Raw genomic sequence first — 26,366 nt, 5'->3', positions numbered from 1 at the left:
ATTATGCTGGGCTTTCAGTCTGTCAGATACATCTAGATTTTTTTCTAAGTGGAGTTGGAAGCTTTAAAGATTTTTAGCAAGGGAGGAACAAGGTCTGGCTTTTTATTTTAAAAGACTGTAGGGGGTTGAGCAGACACAATTTAGGAAATTATTGCACAGTTTCAAGTGAGAGTATGGTGAAGGAATCTATCGTGGCATTTTTGGAAGTAATAATAAATTCTCAGATTTAGGATATGTTCTGCTGATAGGTTGCATGTAGTATGAGAAACTCATCAGACTTTTAAGTAGAAAGATTGCATGGTCAGTTAAATAATATCATCTGGAGTTTGGGTTAGAAGTCAGGTCTGCAGATGTGAATTTGGGAACCATCACTATGTAGATGTGATGGAAACCATGGATTTGATGTGATTGCCAAGAAAGTGATTGTTGATGGAGAAGTGAAGTGGTTTAAGGATCAAGCACAGAGAATCACAGTGTAGGATTTCCAGATAAAATACACAATACCCTCAGTTAAACTTGAATTTTAGACCAATAAGGAATAATTTTCAGTATAATTTTTTTCCAAATATTACACGGCCAAGTTTGTGCTAAAACTATTCAGCATCTAAAATTCAAATTTAACTAGGTATCCAGTGCTTTCATTTGATAAATATGGCAACCTTCCTCCAAAGATTAGTGGTCAGGCAGTTGAGGAGCAGCCAGTGAGGTCAGAGGAAAGTCAAGAAGGTGTGGAGTCACAGAACGCTAATGAAGAAGGTATATCCAGATGCCAAGAGTGTTACTTTTCTTTTATTTATTTATTTATTTCTTTTTTTTAACAATGAGCCCTATTGAAATAGAATTCACATACCATAAAATTCTCCCATTTAAAATATAAAGGTTAGTCGTTTCTAGCATATTCACAGAATTGCGCAACTCTCACCAAATTCTAACTTCAGAACACTAATATCACCACCAACAAAGAAATTCCATACCCATTAGCAGTAAATCCCATTCCACTCTCCTTTCCAGCCCTAGGAAACCAGTAATCTCCTTTCTGTGTCTATGAATTTGCCTATTCTGGATATTTTATATAAATTGAGTCATACAATATGTGGTCTTTTGTGAGTGATGTCTTCACTCAGCACAATGCTTTTAAGCATATGGGTGATTTGTATGGTGGCAGTGTCAGTACTTCATTTTTTGTTTTTAACTTTCATTTTATGTCCAGGGTATATGTGCAGGTTTGTTATATGGATAAACTTATGTCATGGGGTTTTGTTATACAGATGATAATACATCATCCAGGTATTAAGCCTACTACCCCTACTAGTTATTTTTCTGATCATCTCCCTCTTTCCACCGTCGACCCTCTGATAGTCCCCACTGTGTGTTGTTCCCCTCTATGTGTCCATATGTTCTCATCATTTAGCTCCATTGTGGAAGACAGTGTGGCAACTTCTCAAAGACCTAAAGACAGAAATATCATTTGACCCAGCAATTCCATTACTGGGTATTTACCCAAAGATATATAAATTATTTTACCGTAAAGACACGTATATGCTCATTGGAACACTGTCCACAATAACAAAGATACGGAATCAACCTAAATACCCATCAGCAATAGACTGGATAAAGAAAATGTGGTACATACACACTATGAAATACTATGCACCCATAAAAGGGAACAGCATCATGTCCTTTGCAGGGACATGGCTGAAGTTGGAGGCTATTACTGTTACCAAACTAACACATGAACAGAAAGTCAAACACTGCAAGAGTCTTTCTAGAGCAGTCATTTTCCCGAAACATGCTAAGAGGAACATCTCAACTATGACTGTCAGAGGTGGGAACGGAATGAAGCTCTACTCAGATTAATTCAGCCTGAAGAACAGCACTTTTATCTGCTTTACTTATAAGAATTACACGTAAGCTTTCATTGCAACAAAAATTTTTATAGTTAAACAATGAATTTGAAAACTCATAAGTGGGGGAATTCACACCAGTTGAAACAAATCAAAATCCTCAGGTTGAAATTGAAACAGGCTCAGGCAGGATACATTTTTATATTCTAGAATTTATATTCTTTATCTTTAGTTTCCAGGTTATAATTGAAGAGTGTATAAAACAGATGAGTTTTGAACTAAATCAAATGAGAGCAAATGGAAACACGACATCTAATAAGAACAGTGCAGCAATGGATGCAGAAATTGTGTTAAGACCACTCATGGATTTTTTGGACAAAACGTAAGTTTTTTTTTTTTGGCCCAGGTTTCTCTTTACTTATTGTCCTAAATTTGACTTGTAAGGCTTTAAGAAAAATATTTTTTTCCTCTGTGTAAGGTAGCATTCAAAGTCTTTCTATAGAGATAAGTGAATTCAAAAATAAATAAATAAAGTCATTAAAAAGCAACACACTTTTAATTGACTGCTAGTTAAAAATAGCAATGACTTTGTACAAAAAAGGAAAAAATGAGGGGAAATAAGTTTTGCAACTAAAGAGGTTGCTGTTCTGAGGCTGAGAGAGACTTAGAATTTCATGCTCCCTGGATAACATATTGTTTGCAATCCTCCTGGACATAGAGAAAGACTGAGCTGAGCCCAGAGTATCTGATTTCATGTCAGAAACTTGACGAAAAAGAGAATAGCACAAATGTGACTAGAATTAATTTAGCTCCAAGGCAAGCAGATAGCAGACTGACTCCATCAACCTTCAATACTGATTTATTGAGTGCTCACCTGTATCAAATCATATTCTACACACTGGACAGTAATGAAAAAGAAAGCCGAAGCCCCTGATACCACAGAGATTACAATTTAGTGGTGGTGGGAGTGCATGGGGATGCAGGCCATTATGACTGACTAAGACAAATTCTTAACCAGAAAGTTTGGTTGGTCTGTTTGTTTTTAAGGTTTCTGTTCTGTTCCTACTCTTAAAAGTTCTAATTCAGTAAGTGTGAGGCAAGGTCAAAGCACCTGTATGTTATAATGTGTCCACAATTGGGAATCATTGATCTAAAGCAACCAGAAACATTTCTTAAATAGTGATTCTCAAAGCCAGAACTGAATGTAGAAGAGAAAAGTGAATAATAATTCTGAATGCCTACCAAGGGACCAGTGTCATATATGTTCGTTTACATATTTATCTCATTTATTATTGCTGTGGCAAATAAAAATCAAAGGGACCAAGATTTAAATAAAAAAGAAATTATAGTGTCTTTATTTAAAGAGAAGGACAACAGTCACCCCACTGTGCTGCCGCTGCCACCAGCACACGTAGACACCACTGCATTTCTGCCACCGGCATGCCTGTGCAAGTGCAGACCCTACTGTCACTGCCCCAACAAACTGCTTTAATCAGTACTCTCCATCAGAGTGTTGTTGCCAGAGGACCAGAAACACCCTTGCACCACCAGTGCAGCTGGTGCTTATCCTTGAGGGCACAGAAAACAAAGTAATGAGCCTGGTACCAGACCCCAGGGTTACAGCATGCAATCCAGGAGTGCCAGGCTAAGCGTTGGCCCCCTGAAATCTTCCAGAAATGAAGCCAGTTGACTGAACCCAACATATACCACAGTCAAATCCTCAAAGCCTCAAGAACACTGAAGAATATAAAAGCAAAAAAATAGCTATTCGAATAATAGCAACTTCAAAGATTAAAGGAACATTAGCCCACACGGACAAGAAAGAACCAGCAGAGAACGCTAGCAACTCAAAAAGCCAGAGTGTCTTATTACCTCCAAACAACTACACTAGCTCCCTAGTAATGGTTCTTAACCAGGTTGATGTGACTGAAATGACAGAGAGAATTTAGCATCTGGATAGAAAAAAAAAAATGAAGATTTAGGAGTCAGTCAAAAGCCAATCCAAGGAACCCAAGGAATCTAACGATATAAGAGCTAAAAGACGAAATAGCCATTTTAAGAAAAAGCCAAAGTGATCTGATAGAGCTGCAAAATTCACTATAAGAATTTCCTAATATAATCAGAGATCTTAGTCTTTCCTGGGAGATACTATACATGATGACTGTACCGTCATCAGATTCTCCAAAGTCAAAGTGAAAGAAAAATGTTAAAGACAGCTAGAGAGAGGGGGCAGGTCACCTACAAAGGGGATCCCATTAGGCTAATAGTAGACCTTGTAGCAGAAACTCTACAAGCAGGAAGACATTGAGGGGCTATATTCAGCATTCTTAAAGAAATTCCAGAGAAGTATTTCATACCACGCCAAAGTAAGTTTTATAAGCACAGGAGAAATTAGATCCTTTTCAGATGAGCAAATGCTAAGGAAATTTGTTACCCCAGACCTACCTCTCAAGGTGTCCCTGAGGGAGTGCTAAACATTAAAATGAAAGATCAATACATGCCAACAGAAAAATACACCTAAGTACATCCAATATAGACACTGTAAAGTAACGATGCAATCAACAGTGCGTAACAACCAGCTAAAGACACAATGACAGGATAAAATCGCACATATCAATATCAACCTTGAATGCAAATTGACTAAATGCTCCACTTACAAGGCAGGAAGCTGTCTTTAAGAGGAGACTCATCTCACATGCAATGACACCCATAGGCTCAAAGTAAAGGGATGGAGAAAAATCTACCAAAAAAATAGAAAACAAAAAAGAGTAAAGGTTGCTATTGTAATTTCAGATAAAACAGGCTCTAAACAAACAATAATCCAAAAAAAATCAGTAGTATTATATAATGATAAAGGGTTCAATTAAACAAGACTTAGCTATCCTACACATATATCCACCTAACACTGGAGTATCCATTTATAAAGCAATTTCTTAGAGACCTATGAAAAGACATAAATACACAATAATAGTGAGAGATGTCAACATCCCACTGAGAGTATTAGACAGATCATCGAGGGAGAAAATTAATGAAGAAATTCGGGACCTAAACTCTACACTTAACCAAAAGGACCTAACATACATCTACAGAACACTCCACTCAACAAAAACAGAATATACATTCTTCTCATCTGCACGCATGGCAGATACTCTAAAATCAATTACACAATCAACCATGAAAAAAATGTCAACAAATTCAAAAAATCTGAAATCATACCAACCACACTTTCAAAAAACAGTGCAATAAAATTATAAATTAATATAATCTCTCAAAACTGTACAATTACATGGAAATTAAGCAATCTGCTCCTGAACGACTTTTGACAATGGATTTAAGACAGAAATCAAGAAATATTTTAAAATTTTTCTTTCTGTCTTTATTTTATTGTTATACTTTAAGTGTGTGGCACTAGAAACTTCATGCTGTATCAAGTCAGTGTCTGTATTAAGCTACTGGACTCTATAATGAAATATTATAGATAAACATTTACTGAAAACCAATATAAAAATCTGGCCCAGAAAGACCAGAACAGAAATGTGCAATTTTCTTGATTTGAGATGGTCAAAGTGTGTTGTTGTTGTTGTTGTTGTTGTTGTTGTTGTTGTTGTTGTTTTTAAAAAAAAAAAAGCTCTACACATGGTTTAAGACAGGTATGTGTAAGAAGCCTTTTTGTGTGTGCTGACTTTATCATGACAACTCTAGCTGATTCTTAATGAAGGATTAGGGATACTCATCTTCAGCAGTGCACATGAGAAACTCTGAAAAAGGCAATTTTGGGGTTTAGGAAGGACCGTATTCTGGGAATTACTTCAGAGGAACGGAACCATGTGGGTACACGATGCAGATCGTGCAGGATTGTTACATAGGTATACACATGCCATGGTGGTTTGCTGTCTCCATCCCCCTGTCACCTATATTAGATATTTCCCTAATGTCATCCCTCCCCAACGTCCCTACCCCCTGCTATCGCTCTCCTACCTTCCCCACCTCCCGCCATACTCCGGTGTGTGATGTTCCTCTCCCTGTGTCCATGTGTTCTCATTGTCCAACACCCACTTATGAATGAGAACATGTGGTGCTTGATTTTCTGTTCTTAAGTCAGTTTGCTGAGAATGATGATTTCCATCTTCATCCATGTCCCTCCAAAGAACATGAACTCATCCTTTTTATGGCTGCATAGTATTGCATGGTGTATATGTGACACATTTTCTTTATGCAGTCTATCATTGATGGGCATTTGGGTTGATTCCAAGTCTTTACTATTGTAAACAGTGCCACAATGAACATACATGTGCATGTGACTTTATAGCAGAACAGTTTATAATCCTTTGTGTATATATGTAGTAATGGGATTGCTGGGGCAAATGGTATCTCTGTTTCTACATCCTTGAGGAATCACCATACTGTCTTCCACAATGTTTGTACTAATTTACACTCCCACCAACAGTGTAAAAGCATTCCCATTTCTCTACATCCTCTCCAGCATCTGTTGTTTACAGAATTTTTTTTTTTACAAAAGTATAACATACCAGAGTCTCAGAGACATAGCTAAAGCAGTGTTAAGGAAAGAAGTGTACAGTGCTAAACATCTACATCAAAATGTAGAAATATGTCAATTTAACAACCTAGAGAAGCTAGGAAAACAAGAATAAACCAACCCAAAACCCAGCAGAAGACAAATCACCAGAATCAGAATTGAACTGAATCAAGTTGAGAGTGAGAAACCATACAAAACAAAGGATCAATGAAACAGAGTTTGTTTTTTGAATGCATAAAAGATTGGTAGACCATTAGATAGATTAATAAGGAAAAAAGTGAGAAGATTCCAATAAACACAATCAGAAATGACAGAGTGAACATTACCACCAACCCCACAAAAATCTAGATGACCCTCAGAGACTATTACAAACACCTCTATGCACACAAACTAGAAAACCTAGAAGAAATTAATAAATTCCCAGAAACATACAAACTACCAGGATGGATTCACAGCCAAATTTCATGGTATATGTAAAGAAGGGCTAATCCTATTAAAACTACTCCAAAAATTGAGGAGAAGGGACTCTCTATAACTCATTCAATGAGGCCAGCATCATCCTGATATAAAAACCTGGCAAAGTCACAACAACAAAAAAAAGAAAACTTCAGGTCAATATCTTAACAAACATAGGTGCAAAAATCCTCAACAAACTACTAGCAGACCAAATCCAGCAGCATATCCAAAAGCTGTCTCAGGATTATCATCTAGGCTTTATTCCTGGGATGCAAGGTGGTTCAACAGATCCAAATCAATGCATGTGATTCACCATATAAACAGAACTAAATACAAAAACCACATCATCATCTCAATAGATGCAGAAAAGGATTTCAGTAAAATTCAACATCTCTTCATGTTAGAAACCCTCAAAAAGCAAGGCATTAAGGAAACATACTTCAAAATAATAAGAATAATCTATGACAATCCCACAGCGAGCATCATACTGAATGAGCAAAAGCTGGAAGCAGTCCCTTTGAGAACCAGAACAAGACAAGGATGCTCACTCTCACTACTACTCTTCAACATATTACTGGAAGACCTTGCCAAAGCAATCAGGCAAGAGAAATAAATAAAAGGCATCCAAATAGGAAGATAAAAGTCAATCTCTGTTTACCTATGATGTGATTGTATACATAGAAAATCCTATAGTTTCTGCCCAAAAGCTCCTAGGTCTGATAAACAATTTTAGCAAAGTTTCAGGATACAAAATTAATGTACAAAGATCAGTAGTATTTCTATACACCAACAGCATCCAAACTGAGAGCCAAATCAAGAACACAGTTCCATTCACAATAGCCACATATACACACACAAGAAAAACCTTAGAAATACAGCTAATGAGGGAGATGAAAATCCTCTAGAACAGGAATTACAAAATACTGCTAAAGAAATCAAAGATGACTTAAACAAATGGAAAAATATTCCATGCTCATGGATATGAAGATTCAATATTGTTAAAATGGCTACTATCAAAGCAATTTACAGATTAAATGCTATTAATATTAAATTACCAGCATATTTTTCAAAAAATTAGAAAAAACAATTTCAAAACTTAATTTAGAACCAAAAAAGAGCCTGTATAGTCAAAGCAATTCTAAGCAAAAAAAAAAAAAAAAAAAAAAAAAGGCTGGAGGCATCACAGTACCCAACTTCAAACTATACTACAAAGAAGCTACAGTAATCAAAACACCATGGTACTTGTGCAAAAACAGACACATAGACCAATGAAATGGATTAGAGAACCAGAAATAAGGCAACACACCCACAACCATCTGAACTTCAACGAAGTTAACAAAAGCAAGCAGGAAGGGAAAGAACTTCCTAGTTAATAAATGGTGTTAGAATAACTGGTTAATCACATGCAGAAGGTCAAAACTGGACCTTTTTCTTTCACTGTATACAAAGATCAACTCAAGGTAGATTAAAGACTTAAATGTAAAATCTAAAACTATAAAAACCCTAGAAGAAATCTAGGAAAAACCATTTTGGATATACGTCCTGGCAAAGTTTTCATGATGAAGATTTCAAAAGCAATTGCAACAAAAAGCAGCAAATGAAAAATAGGAATAATAAAAGAGATTCTTCACAGCAAAAGAAACTGTCATCAGAGTAAACAGAAATCTTATAAAATAAGCAACAATATTTGCAAACTATGCATCTGACAATGGTCTAATGTTCAGACTGTATAAAGAGCTTAAATAAACTATCAAGTGAAAAACAAACAATCCCACTCTGTAACAAACCTGAGCAATCTGCACATGTACCCCAGAACTTAAAGTATAATAAATTTTTTTTAAAAAAATGAGCAAAGCATATGAGCAGCCATTTCTCAAAGGAAGACATACAAGCAGCTGACAAGCTTAGGGAAAAATGCTCAACATCACTAATCATTAGAGAAATGAAAATCAAAACCACAATGAGATACCATCTCACATCAGTCAGAATGGCTATTAATAAAAAGTTAAAAAATAACAGATGCTAATGAGGTTGTGGAGAAAAGGGAATGCTCATACACTGCTGGTAGGAATGTAAGTTAATTTAGCCACTGTGGAAAACAGCTTAGAGAGTTCTCAAAGAACTTAAAACAGCACCTCAATTCAAACCAGCAATCTCATTACTGGGCATATATCCAAGGAATATAAATTGTTCTACTGTAAAGACACATGCATGCATATGTTCATTGTAGCACTATTTACAATAGGAAAGACAAGGAATCAACCCAAATTGCCAACAGTAGTAGACTGGATAAAGAAAATGTGGTACATATATATCATGGAAAACTATGTAGTCTTAAAAATGAATGAGATCATGACGTTTGCAGCAACATGGTTGGAACTGGAGGTCATTATCCTATGTGAACTAACACAGGAACAGAAAACCAAATACTGCATGTTCTCACGTGTAAGAGAGAGCTAATCATTGAGTACAAATAGACCCAAAGAAAGGAACAATAGACACTAGGGCGTACTTAAGGGTGGAGGGCAGCAGGAGGGTGAGAATCAAAAACGACCTATTGTGTACTATACTTGTTACCTGGATGACAAAGTAATCTGTACACCAAACACCCACAGCATGCAATTTCTCCATGTAATAAATTCATACATGTGCCCTCTGAATTTAAATAAGAGTTGGAAAGGGGAAAAAAAATTGGATATTCTTCCAGGTAGTTAAACATATTTAGTGCATTTCTTTTTCTTTCCAGGTAAACTTTCCCACAGTCATATTTATAAAAGTTTTAAATAGGTAAGGATAAAAAAGAAATAATTCATAGGAAGAATCTCTTCTGTATACTATGACTTCGGTTTTAATTTCATTTACCTTTGGTTGCATTCTTACTACATAAAAAAGTCTAATGTTGTTATTATTTAATGTTAATATGTGGTAGGAAATTTAAGCCTTATGTTTTGTTTTCTGCGGGGAAATATCCAGAAGATAGGTAAGTAGATAATAGGATGTAAGTAGGGAAGTAGGTGCAGAAGAAAAGCTGAAGAAAGGAGAGAGGAAAGGGGGAAAGTGAAAGAGAAAGAAAAGTGAGTAGGGGAAAGATTTTTTTCTCATTTCTTTAGTTTGTTAATGAAGACTTTCACTTCTATCACATAATTTTCTGTATATTCTCTGGACATTTTAATATTGTATATGACTCTTTTTCTATGGACAACACAGGAATGGGTCACTATAAACACACCAGTATTGGTTGTGAACGTGATGATGATGAAAAGCAGGCCCATGCAATTCCAGTTTGCTTCAACCTCTCACTAGAGCGCCTTCTGATTTTTAGAATTCCCACCAGTAGTCTGGAGATATATTATTTATTATTAGCAAAACTATTTGCTATCTCCTGTGACCAAAATTGTGAACGTAACAGAAAGTTTGAAGTAATCTTGGTACTTTCACCTGCTAGCTGAGTGACTCTGAATACATTTCACCATCTATAAAACCAGGCTAATAGAGAAAGTGGGTTGGCTCTTATTTTCAGTACATTTTAATTCTTATTTTTATTCAGTCTTACTAAAGTATAATTAGAAGTAGAAAATTATGTTATCACATATGTCATATCCTATAATTATTGGTAGAAAGAGATCATGTATAAAGTTAGAAAATCATTTATAAGCTTTAAGAATTTGTAAAAGACATTAACATTTTTTGAAGGAAATACATCATGGAGAATTGTAGAAATCCTCAGGGCTAATTCAGAATGCATGACTTAAAAGCCACTAGATATGGGAGATACTTAAAAGCCAGCTATTGATGCTGTTTTCAAGGAGCGAATAGTTTAGGAGGAGAAATAAGAAAGGAACACAAATATACAAAAGATGGAAAGTGATTATGGGTAGGGTAAAATATTTATTTCTACTTCAAAGAATGAGTAAGAATTTGATTGCATTGGGTATTTAAAAGTGGATAAGATTTAGATATATGGAAATGAGTGACAGGCATTCCAAGGGAAGAGAAAACAGCTAGGTAAATTTTCATGAAAATATGATTAATGACATGACAGGAAATCTTTATTGCCAGCCAGCACACATGGCATTTGAAAACTGTCTGATTAATTAGTTTTGTATTCAGCCTATCTAGATAGCTCAGGTCCTAAAATATATGCTTTTCAGCTTACATTATCAAGTTGATTTATTCAGACTGAATTAAAGAGATATTTGTTAGTTCCCTTTTATTTTCTGCTATTTAAAGTAAACAATAGAGGTTTGAAAGTTTTCAAGGTAGTTTGAGAAAATTCTCTTAAAAATCATTTTCTATTATAAATATATAGGCTCCTTTTGTCTTTGTGCAGCCTTCCTGTTCTTTTAGTTCCCGTCTAAGCAGGGTTAGTCAGCATGCCAAGTATGTGAGCTGACCATAAACACAAGATTAATTCTTTGACTTGGATCTTTGGAAAGTGGAAATTGTACATCTGCAGCAAAACTGGCAAGAGTTGTGTCTCAGATCATACCAGGAATTGCTCTGTGGATAGCCTTTGTTATTCTGCCATGACACATCTGCTGCTTTCTACCCCATACCCATGCCAGATACTCACCAGCAAGCTAGAAATGGTACCCTTGAAAAACAGTTTTCAAATTACAGGGGCTAGAGATCCACATACATGCATCACGGGTCCCCAACCCTCCCCTTTATCCAGAGAAGGTTGCTTTCACATATTTTTATATGTTGGCTTTTACATACGTAGTGTTGGGATAAATACTGTAACATAAAATGTGTCTTGAAAATCTCTCTTTGTGGCCCTCATATGTCACAGGTGTCTCAATATTATCCATTGTAATTACATAATTACTCATTATGCATCTCTTTAAATATTAAAAACAGTCAAATCTTTCTATCATGACCAGAGCCCAGGTTATAATTTCTGAGTCCAAAAGCATACAGAGTACTTAGTAACATAATATGGAGTCAATGAGGCGGCCCTGAAATATATGACCCATCTATGGCCCTCTGTGAAACAGGTTTAATTCACTCAGAGTCTCAGAGAGCCCAGGATCATATAATAGGATATTGAACAGATATTTATGCAGCACTGTGTCTTCATACAGGCTAGAACTTCCTGCATAAGCATATTTCTCAGAGGCAGTATGAGACATTGAAAGACAGGCTGGATTTAGAAGAAAAGAGTCAAAGTTAGAATCTAACTTACCAGTTTCACTTTCGTGGACAAGTAACCAAGCCAGTCTGTGCCTGTTTTTGATTTCTAACATGGGAATAGTAGTAAATGAGAAATATATATAGAAGTTTCTAAAGAAGAGCTTGTAAGTGTATTATAGAACTGTGAGATAATGTTACATCATTATGTCACCATGAGAAGAATTTGTAAGGAATAACTTTTTATTCTTGATTGAAGTTATATATACCTTTGCCATGTTGTTATGTTGGTTTGATTGAAATTGTATACATGTTGTTAATGTTGGTTCAGTGCCCCGTAGTACAGAAAATGTATTTCCTTGGTGTTAAACCATGAACATGGGCATATGTTAAAGACACGTGGGGTGAGGATGTGTTTTGGGAGACTGGCTCCAGTATGGTGAATGATACTGCCTTCTGCCTTCTACTCCTGCAATATAGGTACAAACGTCAGTTCTGTTGTCTCTTTCTTAACGGTCACGCCAAACCTTGGTGAATGGTGTCAGAAATTACTCTAGGTTTATTAAGTATAAAATATGAACAAAAATGGATCATTTGCCTTTAAAGGTATTTTACTTTGTGTGCTTTAAAAGTTATTTTTCATTGCTTTCAAGGAACTTATTTATTTCTGCCTTAACTTTGTTATTTACCCAGTAGTCATTCGGGAGCAGGTTGTTCAGTTTCTGTGTTGTTTTCGGTCTTGATAAGTTTGTTGATGGTGAATTCTAACTGATTGCATTGTGGTCTGAGCAACTGTTTGTTAAGATTTCTGTTCTTTTGCATTTGCTGAGTAGTGTTTCATTTCCAATTATGTGGTCAATTGTACAATAAGTGTGATGCACTGCTGAGAAGAATGTATATTCTGTTGATTTGAGGTGGGTGGTACTATAGATGTCTATTAGCTCCTCTTAGTCCAGAGCTGAGTTCGAGTCCTAAATATCCTTGTTAATTTTCTGTCTCATTGATCTGTCTAATATTGACATTGGGGTGTTAAAGTCTCCCACTATTATAGCATAAGAGTCTATATCTCTTTGTAGGTCTCTAAAAACTTGCTTTATGAAACTGGGTGCTCCTGTATTGGGTGTGTATATATTTAGGATAGTTAGCTCTTCTTGTTGCATTGATCCCTTTACCATTATGTAATGCCCTTCTTTGTCTCTTTTGATCGTTCTTGGTTTAAAATATGTTTTATCAGAGACTAGGATTGCAACCCTTATTTTTTTTCTCTCCATTTGCTTGGTAAATCTTCCTCCATCCCTTTATTTTAAGGCTATGTGTGTCTTTGCACATGAGATGGGTCTTCAGAATACAGCACACTGAAGGGGCTTGACTCTTTATCCAATTTGCCAGACTCCCACCCAATAATAGTGTCTTTTAATTGGGGCATTTAGCCCATTCACATTTAAGGTTAGTATTTTTATGTGTGGATTTTATCCTGTTATTATGATGCTAACTGGTTATTTTGCCCATTAGTTGATGCAGTTTCTACATAGTGTTGATAGACTTTACAATTTGGTATGTTTTTGCAGTGGCTGGCATGGGTATTTCCTTTTCATATTTAGTGCTTCCTTTAGGAACTCTTGTAAGGTAGGCCTGGTGGTGACAAAATCTCGCTGCATTTGTTTGTCTGTAAAGGATTTTATTTCTCCTTCACTTATGAAGACACAGTGTACTAGAATCTTTGGGATACAGTTAAAGCAGTGTTAAGAGGGAAATTTATAGCATTAAATGCCCACAGTAGAAAGTGGGAAAGATCTAAAATTGACACCCTAACATCACAGTAAAAGGAAGAGAGAAGCAAGAGCAAACAAATTTAAAAGCTAGCAGAAGACAAGAAATAATGAACACCAGAGCAGAACTGAAGGAGACAGAGACAAGAAAAACCCTTCAAAAATATCAATGAATCCAGCAGTGGGTTTTTTTGAAAAGATTAATAATATCTGTAGACCACTAACCAGACTAATAAAGTAGAAAAAAAAGAATCAAATAGACATAATTTAAAAAATGATAAACAGAATATCACCATTTATCTCACAGAAATATAAACTACCACCAGATAATACTATAAATACCTCAACACAAATAAACTAGAAAATCTAGAAGAAATGGATAAACCCCTGGACACATACACTCTCCCAAGACTAAACCAGGAAGAAGTCAAATCCCTGAATAGACCAATTACAAGTTCTAAAATTGAGGCCATAATTATTAGCCTACCAAGCGAAAAAAGCCCAGGACCAGATGGGTTCACAGCCAAATTCTGCCAGAGGTAAAAAGAAGAGCTGTTACCATTTCTTCAGAAACTACTCCATACAATAGAAAAAGAGGGAATCCACCTTAACTCATTTCATGAGGCCAGCATCATCCTGATACTGAAACCTAGCAGAGACACAACAAAAAAATAAAATTTCAGGCCGGTATCCCTAACGAACATCAAGGTGAAAAATTCTCAATATGAAACCTAGCAGAGACACAACAAAAAAAGAAAATTTCAGGCCGGTATCCCTAATGAACATCAAGGTGAAAAATTCTCAATAAAATACTGGCAAAATGAATTCAGCAGCACATCAAAAAACTTATCCACCACAGTCAAGTTATTTTGTCCATTAGTTGATGCAGGCTGGTTCAACATATGCAAATCTGTAAATGTAATCCATTACATAAATAGAACCAATGCCAAAAACCATATGATCATCTCAATAGGTGCGGGAAAGGCCTTCAACAAAATTCAACAGCACCTGATACTAAAAATTCTCAATAAACAAGGAATTGATGGAATGTATTTCAAAGTAATAAGAGCTATCTATGACAAACCCACAGCCAATATCATACTGAATGGGCAAAAACTGGAAGCACTCCCTTTGAAAACCAGCACAAGACAAGGATGTCCTTTCTCACTACTGCTATTCAACATAGTATTGGAAGTTCTGGCCAGGACAATCAGGCAAGAGAAAGAAATAAAGGTATTGAAATGTGAAGAAAGGAAGCCAAATTGTCTCTGTTTGCAGATGACATAATTGTATATTTAGAAAACTCCATCATCTCAGCCCAAAATCTCCTTAAGCTGATAAGCAACTTTAGCAAAGTGTCAGGATACAAAATCAAGGTGCAAAAATCACAAGCATTCTGATACATCAATGATTTACAAACAGAGAGCCCAATCATGAGTGAACTCCCATTCAAAACTGCTACAAAGAGAAAAAATATGTAGGAATAAAACTCACAAGGGATGTGAAGGGCCTCTTCAAGAAGAACTACAAACCACTGCTCAAGGAAATAAGAGAACTCACAAATATGGGAAAACATTACATGCTCATGGATAGTAAGAATCATTATCATGAAAATGGCCATACTTCCCAAAGTAATTTATAAATTAAATGGTATCCTTATCAAGCTACCATTGACTTTCTTCACAGAATTAGGAAAAACTACTTTAAATTTCATATGGAATCAAAAAAGAGCCTGTATAGCCAAGACAATCCTAAGCAAAAAAAACAAAGCTGGAGGCATCAAGCTACCTGACTTCAAACTATGCTACAAGGATACAGTAACCAAAACAACATGGTACTGGTACCAATACAGATGTACAGACCAATGGGACAGAACAGAGGCCTCAGAAATAATGCCACACATCTACAACCATCTGATCTTTGACAAACCTGACAAAAACAAGCAATGGGAAAAGGATTCCCTGTTTAATAAATGGTGTTGGGAAAACTGGCTAGCCATACGCAGAAATTTGAAACAGTGCACCTTATAGAAAAATTGTAAAATTAACTCAAGATGGATTAAATATTTAAACATAAGACCTAAAACCATAAAAACCCTAGAAGAAAACCCAGGTAATATCATTAGGGACACAGGCATGGGCAAAGACTTTATGACTAAAATGACAAAGCAACAGCCACAAAAGCCAAAATTGACAAGTAGGATCTAATTAAACTAAAGAGCTTCTGCACAGCAAAATAAACTATAATCAAGGTGAACAGGGAACCCACAGAATGGGAGAAAAATTTTGCAATCTATTTATCTGACAAAGCTCTAATATCCAGAATCTACAAAAAACTTAAACAAATTTAAAAGAAAAAAATAACAACCCTATCAAAAAGGGGGTGTAGGATATGAACAGACAGTTGTCATAAGAATACATTTATGTGGTCAACATAATGAAAAAAAGCTCATCATCACTCGTCATTAGAGAAATGCAAATCAAAACAATATTGAGATACCATCTCATACCAGTCAGAATAGTGATCATTAAATGGTCAGGAAACAACAGATGCTGGAAAGGAAGTGGAAAAATAGGAACCCTTTTATACTGTTGGTGGGAGTGTAAATTAGTTCAGCCATTGTGGAAGACAGTATGGCAATTCCACAAGGATCTAGAACCAGAAATACCATTTGACCCAGCAATAATGTTACTGAGTATATACCAAAAGGATTATAAATTATTCTGCTGTAGAGACTCATGCACACCTATGTTTAGTGAAGCACTATTCACAATAGCAAAGATTCGGAACCAACACAAATGCCTATCAATGTAGCCTGGATAGAGAAAATGTGGCATATATACACCATGGAATACTATTCAGCCATAAAAAAGGATGAGTTCATGTCCTTTGCAGAGACATGGATGAAGCTGGAAACCATCATTTTCGTCAGACTAACACAGGAACAGAAAACCAAATACTGCATGTTCTCACTCATAAATGGAAGTTAAACAATGAGAACAGGTGGACACAGGGAGGGGAACATCACACACTGAAACCTGTCAGGGGGTGGGGAGCAGGGGAGGGATAGCATGAGGAGAAATATCTAATGAAGATGACGGGTTGATGGGTACAGCAAACTATGTGGCATGTGTATACCTATGTAACAAACCTGCACATTCTTCACATGTATCCCACAATTTGAAGTATAATAATAATAATAACAATAAAGTTACTTTTCTTTTTGAAGCCTGTTGATTTAGAAAACAACTTAGGAAAAGAAATATGCTAATATCATTTTCTATCAAATATAGAGAATTATCTAATGTACATAATCATGAAATAGATTTTTGATATTATATATGTATATTCTGAACAATAATTTAGTACATGGAAATTTAGTAGCATTTGAAAATTTTAAAGGCCCACATGGATAACTTGATATGAAATTTAAAAGTGAACATATATTTTATTTTATTTCAGATTAAGTCTCTCAGCAAAAATCTGTGAGAAAACAGTCTTGAAGCGAGTTTTGAAAGAGTTATGGAAGCTAGTTCTCAACAAAATAGAAAAACAAATTGTTCTTCCTACTCTGACAGATCAGACAGTAAGTATATAAAGTTTAGTTTTGCTTTCACTAACCCATCTTTTTGTGGTTTAAGTGCATGGTTTTCATACAGATGAAATACTAATTAAATTCATTTTGGGAAAAAGCATTTGGTATACAGTTTCTTAACAATGATCATTCAAATTACAGTTTCATATCCAAGTCAATGTTAAATAGTGGCAGTAGCAGTTAAACCTCACATTGCTTGACATTCAGAATGTATCAAAGTTCCATTTATAGGGTTATCTGGTCTATACACATAATTTTTATTTAATTTTACTGACCTCAAGAAAATTGAATTAAAATACAATGTATCCACTGTGCTGCTTTCTTACATTTTGCAGTTTTAAGAGATAGTTACACAACTGCTTTTTGGATTTTTTTTTTTTCACCTTTCTGTTTCACTTTCATCTCTTACCTCCCCAGCTGGAGGTTAATAGAGGAGGCACTTTTAAGTGAATCTGAAGAATGTGATTGTATCACACAAAGAAAAATGAAAAAGAACCAGAGAGATCAATTGGCTGCAAAGTTAAGACAGTGGTCAAGTGGATACACAGAGACAGGTATCTCAGTTCACATATCCTGAGCCCAAAAAGGGAAAAATAACACTAACAAGCACCTGTTGTGGGGAAATTTATTTATTTTTCTCTGTGAGGAAGACAAATTGATGCAAATAATGAGTAAGTATAAATGAAATTACCATACATTAGTTATACACGCTCAGTCCATGCTTATCTAGTGAAAGCCTATACCTAGAAATCATTTTCTTTTAAAGTGTTCCAGGATGCAAAGATGCATATATTTTTGTTGATTTACTGCCAGACAGTGAGTGATAAAATATAAAATACCTTGAGTTTCACTTAATGCCATGAATGTGTGGTTTAATCATTTTATAGCCTATATATATATATATATATATATATATAGGTTTGAAGGCACATTTATAAATACACCACATTCTGCTTCAACATATAATATATTATTATTATTATACTTTAAGTTTGGGGGTACATGGCAAAATGTGTAGGTTTTTTATAGGTATACATGTGCCATAGTGGTAATTTCTATAACACCACTTAGCATTCATGTAATTGTTCAACATAGGAATATCAGTATAATCTGGAAGTTGGGTTGGTTTATATACAAATTTCCCTACGTCAGAGGCTCTGGAATATAAAAGAAAATCTGTAACTTCAGCAGACAAAGGAAAGAGCTTTCACCTTGGCTGCTTCACAGACCTGTTTTAAAAACGAAAAAAAGAGGAGGGTAACTGTATATGGGCTCCCTCTCTGGAAAATTGAAACTTGCATGGCTGTCACACATGGCAGGCTACCTCCTGCCTCTGTTGGTAGCTCCACTTGCATGAGCATTATCTCAGCCCACTATTGAACTCTGTTGTTTTGTTGTTGTTGTTTTGTTTATTTTGCATTTTTAATATTCCTTGAGGCAACCATCAGCCTCACTGAATTACCTGCTAGCTGTCAAAGCCATTTCCAAAAGTAAGAGTTATGGTTTTGATAATTCTTAGTAACAGGATTGCAAGGGCTTGGACTCTTCTGCCCGTTGCTGTTTTTCCCATAAGCCCTATTATTTTTTAGTGTGCAATTTTGTAAAATATGAGGTTTTTCAAGAATGTATATATTATGTTACAGTAGAAATGCTATATATGACATTTCACTTTCTATATAAGATTTTCCTTAGGAAAGTTTACCATCATCTACATTTTTCTATTATTGAGATATGCTAGTATGAATGCATATCATCTATTCATTCATTGAATAAATATTCTTTGAGTTCCTACTATGTACTAGGCACTGTACTAGGTGCTGGGGCAAAATATGAGCAATATTAACCACTATTGTTATTCTTCAGCTTATAGACTTTAATTCTCAACAAAATACACACACTCCAATAAAAAAAAACTAGATAATATTAGTTCAGAAGAGCCAATTTTTCTTCCTGTGAAAATATTTAAGCAATAAGAAACTTGGCCAAATTTAGTACTTTGTTACAGTCACATATACCAACAGACATGCCTCTAGTTTTTCGTTCTAGTAAAGCATTGGATGATTTATTCCTGTGTTTTTCAAATTCATTTCCCCAGGGCTTTGGAGTTCTAGAGAAAGCCTCTGGCTGATGGAGGGGTTAAGAGGGTAGGTCACTAATGAATTGGACAGCATTTTGGAAGGAGTATTTTCACCTTCTGTAGCCCCGTATCTTAGATGTTGCATGCATTTTTTTTTTTCATGGAGTAGAATGAGGAAGTTGCCTCTGCTAAAAATAAATGAATAAAAGTTAAAGATCACTGATTTAATCCATATACTACATTAAACTGGCAACATTAGTAGCAACCCATTCATGAACCTAAACTTAAGACTTTCGGAAGTGGGACACCTAGGGGGACTGTCACACTGCCAGTTATATTAGATATATCTGACCCAATCTTTAAAGTAGACCAATTAAGGGCTTCTGGCACAAGCCATAACTCTAATAAGGATATTTAAAAAAATCCTCTGTTGACTGCATGTCTGTTGTGACTAATAAAGAATATCTTAAGATTGAGTCTTCTCTTCCTTTCTTTTTTTTTTTTTTTTGTTTCTAGGGACCCCAGATGATTTTCATTGCGGCTAAAGATCTTGGACAATTATCCAAACTGAAGGTAATAAAAATAAAGAAATTACCCATTCATGGAAAGTACACAGTTCTGCAAGAAGCCATCCTCCTCCTAGTGATAGTATTTAGCATGGCAAGATTCAGATGTATGTCAGACCAGAGCAGCCATTCACACCTGTAATCCCAGCACTTTGGGAGGCTGAGGTGGGCGGATCACAAGGTCAAGAGATTGAGACCATCCTGGTCAACATGGTGAAACCCTGTCTCTACTAAAAGTATTTAAATTATCTGGGTGTGGTGGGACACACCTGTAGTCCCAGCTACTCAGGAGGCTGAGGCAGGAGAACTGCTTCAACCCGGGAGGCAGAGGTTGCGGTGAGTCGAAATCACGCCATTTCACTCTAGCCTGGGTGACAGAGACTCCATCTCAAAAAAAAAGACATGGGCCGGGCGCGGTGGCTCAAGCCTGTAATCCCAGCACTTTGGGAGGCCGAGGCGGGTGGATCACGAGGTCAAGAGATCGAGACCAGCCTGGTCAACATGGTGAAACCCCGTCTCTACTAAAAATACAAAAAATTAGCTGGGCATGGTGGTGCGTGCCTGTAATCCCAGCTACTCAGGAGGCTGAGGCAGGAGAATTGCCTGAACCCAGGAGGCGGAGGTTGCGGTGAGCCGAGATTGCGCCATTGCACTCCAGCCTGGGTTAACAAGAGCGAAACTCCGTCTCAAAAAAAAAAAAAAAAAGACATATATGTCTATGATTTCACAATCTGCTTTAAGAATTTTTAACTTTGTACTGTAGCATTTAGCATTATTGCTTCTGGATTAAATTAGAGAGCATATTTTCTTTCATATATTAAACCGGCTCAGTATGAACAAAGACAAAATGGAACACTGCATAGAAAGGCAAAGAAGTCTGGAGAAGTCTGAAAGCCAAGAAGCAGAGTACGGGAAAATGAAACTCTTGAAAGCAGACACTGAACTTATCAACATGGTCAATCCCATTACAAGTGGGAGATGTCCTGACTAAATGACCCTGTGCTTAGTTATAATCTGAGATTCCCAAAACTTTGGTGTTATGCAGGAAACTCCAGTCCCTGTTCCTCAAGAATAGGAACTTAACTGGCTAAAATACTTGTTACTTTTATTCCATTTCTGCCTACTAGAATATAGTTAAGGGATCAGTTCTAGACACAGGTAACCTTGGTTCAGATTCCTCCTCAACTGCTTCCGACTATGTGACATGGGCCAAAGCATTTAACCTTCCTAATCTTCAGATTTGGCACTTGTAAAATGCAATAATAATAATAATAATAATAATAGTTATAAGGATTGTTGTGAGTATAAATGAGACAACACAGACATTATCTTTGCTTGGTAACTGCAAAGAATATGTCACCTCCCACTTGCAAAGGGAGTTATCTCTATTTCTCCCCTAGCTGGTTAGCTCAAAGTTAGGTACCGCTACATATTGGATTATTTCCTGTGTGCAGTACAGGGGGAAAACAAAATGTATAATTATTTGCTGAGATAAATATGTGCCTTATAATTTCAGTATTCTATTTTATCATCTACATTATTCCATTCCTAAAAAAAACATTAAAAGCAATAATCCATCTGGAAGATATAACTATCACCCAAAATTGTTACTCACAGATGTTTAGTGCTGTTGATGGTTGCAAGGAAAGATAAAAGGTAGATGTCACTGCCAAACTATTATTTTGGATCTTGGATCTCTCTCCCTTTCTTTATCCTTTTTATTACCTCCCTGGGATTTCTGGAGCCTACTTTGAAAAGTGGATGTATACACTGCTAAAGTTTCTCACATAAAACCATGAAGGTGAAATAACATAGGTCTTATTACAAAAGAGATGGCCCTGGCCATGTGTCTAATATCTGTGTGACGTTAGTGAGCACACTCCATCTCCCCAGGCTTCAATTTCCCGAGTTGAATGTTCTATCAGCTAGAACTGTTTCAGTTTCAACTGATGGAAAGGCAAACATAAGCAAACACGGAATTTACTGCTGCATGAAATTTTATAGTCCAGGGGTAACTCTGGTTTCTGGTACTCCTTGATTAGGGATTCAAGCAATGTTCACATTCACTATCACTCGACTATGCCCTTCTCCCTGTTTGATGCATTGCTATAGCAGACCTTCACGTCTGTGTGTAAGATGATTGTCTCTACTCTCACATCCTTTGATGTAACATCCTTTGGACTTCACATCTTGCAGAGAAAAATGCCCATCTTAGTGCAGAGAATCATAGCAAAGTCTTCTGGCATATCAGGCTCTGAGGAAGTATTATTACCATTCCCAAACCAGCCACTGTGGTCTAAGAAGTGGCATGTGCCAATTGGTTTAACTCACATACTCACCCTGAGCTTTGGGTACAGTCAACCCAATCCAAATCTTATGAATTCTGATCAAAATTGAGACTGGTTTTCCAGAGGAAATATACATGCTCCGTGGGAAAAATCAGGGTCCACAGAAAACATAACACTTTAGTGTGCTTTGTAGTCTCATTTTTTTTTCAATTCACTGAATTCTTTTTTATTCGAATAACCTAAAAGCACACTGTAAACACAATGACCTAAGAGGATTATTTCATCAACACTGAAATAATATGAAGGACTAAAGATAGAGTCTTTGTATCTATTGATAAAGAGAAAAATAACTTTGTTCTGGATCATATTCCATTACTGGCTTTTGAGTTTTTTATTTTTAAATTATCTATCTATTTAGTATTATTATTTGAATTACAGAGCAATAAATCTCCTACAACATTATGCAAAAAAAACAGAAACTTTAGCTGGCATGAAAAACTTCAAATTTTATACAATAATTTCTTATTTTATTATATCACTTCCATTAAAAATGTTTAAACCATGGCTCTTTAAATTTTTAATATATTAGTTTGAAGGCAGATTTGATGTGCTGAAAAGGTGCTATTTGAAATAATTGTACTGATAGAAATTTCTAGAAGTCTCATTTAGAAGTATTTATAGATAACTGCCTAAAGGAACACAAGATCAAGAAAAAATGTAGGGAACTAATTGGTTGTCTGTGTTTGGATATGATTTAGGATTAACTCATTAAACATATATTCAACAGTTTGACATTTTCTATTGTTTTTTGCTTTGAAACTTTATAAGGTTCCAGATATATATATATATATATATATATATATATATATATATATATCTTATAAAGTTCTAGAGTATGAAGTAATAAACTTTATCATGTGTATTATATATAATACATATTATATATACTACATATATAATATATATATTTGCCTAACAATATTTCATGCAATCAGATTTATTTGACATCAAAGAAAATATGTATAAATCTTCAGGAACTGGTGATATAACATCAAAACCAATGGATGAAAATACACCTGGGACTGTGAGTTTACTGCATGTATTTTACTTGGGCAATAACTCATTGCTGGCCTCTTTCAGAGACCCGCTCACTTGAATGACCTGTTGCTAAATTCTAAAATATTATTTCTAGTAAGAATTATATTTCCATAGCACCAGCATATCATTTATTAGCATCTGTTAAAAAATGTGACCATATTGTTAAACCAGTGAAGACTCATGAAGTTAGAGAAATTTATTTAATAGAAAGTGTTTTAATTACTTGTCTGAAAGCATTTTCCCCATAACTCAGCAAATATTTCTGTTACTCTTTGACTCTCAATGAGCATATAATATTGCTATTTAAAAACTGAAATAAACTCATATGATTAACTGGAAATCCTCATATCAGAGAAAGATGCACTAAGATGTATAAATATATATCATGGATCCATTAAATATTATGCCATATTGGTAGCAATATCCAAAAACAATGATTCTATTCAGCACACTAAATCCTGTGACATACACTGAAGAAAGCACAATTCAATTACCAAAAGTATACTGAGTGCCTAGCAGATAACAACTGCCAAAGTGGACATTGAAAAGCTGAAGGAGTGAGTGAGACATAGACGGATTATTATCTTCAGGAAGTCGTGGCAACTACTAAATAAAAGAATAAGAAAATGGTGGGAATAGAAGGACAAGCCACTGGATGTGATTGTATGGTGTGTGCATAGCACAAAAATGCATATAGAAAGGAGCAAGTGGCAGCTGAAATTGAGCCCATGTTCCACTTGCCAAGCCATATGTGCTGCCTTGAAGCTGTTCTCTCAAAAAAAAAAGGACACCTTTTATTACTCACCAAAGACACTGCTTTACTCATTATTCCATACATGCTCAGAGCTATGTTCACCCACATGGGACTTTTCTTCTAATGCATAAAGGCACTAACATAAGTTTAAGCTCCAGAAGGACAAAAGTCTTCCCTCAGTATATCTCAGTCATCATGAACATTGCTGGCACATAATAAGCACTCAATAAATATTTGTTGAGTGTTGCTGAATAGAATAATGGCAGCCCTGGGATGAGTGTATCATTTTTGGGGAAAGGGGTCAGACGTTTTTTAATTTATCCCGCAGATTTTTATTTCCTTTTTTATTTTTCTTTTCTGCCATCATTTTCCTAAATAAGCTTTGTATAATGGGTTAAAACAGACCACAGTGAACAACGAAGAAAATCCATTGTAAAATAATGAAATACATTTAAAATCAGTTCTGAAATATTTTAAATGATTATAAAATATTTAAAATCCTCACAGCCAAATTTAGCTAATTCTTTGGGGCTTTTCCAGGATAAGTAAAAACTGAAGGTATATAAGGAGCAGTATACAAGGGAGGCATTATATTTAAAATAGACTTTATCAGTAGTAATTGGGAGAGGCTAAAATTTGCTCCTTCAATACTTTTCATAATTGACATTTCTTAATGTGACAGATGTAAACCAAGGAAGTCATGTGAAAAAAATTTGTCACACATTTTCCAGGTTTCTCTTTTTTCCCTAACGTTAGCTTGGAAGTGAAAATAAAGCCACACTCCTATCAGAACTAATTTTCAAGTAGACATTTAACATTTCTTCCTTTGTCCAAGTGGAGATTTATAAAATATATAACAAAACAATAATTTTATTTTAAATGCATTCATGTGCAGAAGATATTTCAAACAGGAAATTTTGCATATGAGGATAATACAGATTATATTTTTCATTTTTTATTGTACTTTAAGGTCTGGGGCACATGTTAACATCCAGCAGGGTTGTGGCACAGGTACACACATGCCATGGTGGTTTGCAGCCTCCAACCCTCTGTTGGCTGCATCAGGCATTTCTACCATTGTTTTTCCTACCCAGCCTCCCCACCCCCTGCTTTCCTGCCCCTAGCATACCACCACCAACCTACCCCAATGTGTGATGTTCTCCTCCCTATGCCCACGTGTTCTTATTGTTCAAACCCCACTTATGAGTGAGAACAGGCAGTGTTTGGTTTTCTGTTCCTGTGTCAGTTTGCTGAGAATGATGGTTTCTAGATTTATCCATGTCCCTATAAAGGATATGAACTCACTCTTTTTTATGGCTGCATAGTATGCTATGATGAATATGTGCCACATTTTCTTTGTCCAGTCTATCATGGATGGGCATTTGGGTTGGTTCCAGGTATTTGCCATTTTAAACAGTGCCATAATGAAAATATGTATGCATATATCCTTATAATAGAACAGTTTATAATCCTTGAAATATATACCCAGTAATGAGATTGCTGGGTCAAATAGAATTTCTATTTCTAAATCCTTGAGGAATCAGAAATTCACCACACTGTCTTCCACAATAGTTGAACTAATTTCAACTCCCACCAACAGTGTAAAAGTGTTCCTATTTCTCCACATCCTCTCCAGCATCTGTTGTCTCCAGATTTTTTAATGAACCCCATTCCAATTGGCATGAGATGGTATCTCAATGTGGTTTTAATTTGCATTTCTCTCATGACCAGTGATGATGAACATTTTGTCATATATATGTTGTCTGCATAAATGTCTTCTTTTGAAAAGTATCTGTTCATATATTTCACCCACTTTTTTATGGGGTTGTGTGTTTCTTTCTTGTAATTCTGCTTTAGTTCTTTGTAGATTATGGATAGTAGCCCTTTGTTCAATAGGTAGATGGCAAAACTTTTTTTCCATTCTGTTGGTTGCTGGTTCACTCTAATGATTGTTTCTTTTGCTGTGCAGAAACTCTTAAGTTTAATTAGATCCCATTTGTCTATTTTGGCTTTTGTTGCCATTGCCATTGGTGTCTTAGTCATGAAGTCCTTGCCAATGCCTGTGTCCTGAATGGTTTTGCCTAGGTTTTCTTCTGGGGTTTTTATGGTGTTAGGTCTTACGTTTAAATCTTCAGTCCTTCTGGAGTTAATTTTAGTGTAAGGTATAAGGAAGCGGTTCACTTTCAGCTTTCTGCACATGGCAAGCCAATTTTCCCAACATCATTTATTAAATGGGGAGTCCTTTCCCCATT

The 26,366-nt window shown here is 35.7% G+C and overlaps 1 protein-coding gene across 1 annotated transcript in view; it reads left to right on the top strand.

The window, feature by feature from the left end:
* The window catches only part of UNC13C (unc-13 homolog C), a 586,273-nt gene that overhangs the window by 492,214 nt on the left and 67,693 nt on the right, over positions 1–26,366 (top strand). The window contains exons 25-27 of the mRNA XM_003935590.4: positions 2,077–2,226; positions 17,199–17,322; positions 19,925–19,981. Coding sequence (XP_003935639.1) covers positions 2,077–2,226; positions 17,199–17,322; positions 19,925–19,981 — 331 coding nt within the window. The remainder of the gene's footprint in view (positions 1–2,076; positions 2,227–17,198; positions 17,323–19,924; positions 19,982–26,366) is intronic.

The sequence above is a fragment of the Saimiri boliviensis genome, chromosome 2 (genome assembly GCF_048565385.1).
Source record: "Saimiri boliviensis isolate mSaiBol1 chromosome 2, mSaiBol1.pri, whole genome shotgun sequence".
Taxonomy (NCBI): domain Eukaryota; kingdom Metazoa; phylum Chordata; class Mammalia; order Primates; family Cebidae; genus Saimiri; species Saimiri boliviensis.
Note: the sequence above shows the minus strand (reverse complement) of the source record. Positions and strands in the feature narration are given on the sequence as shown.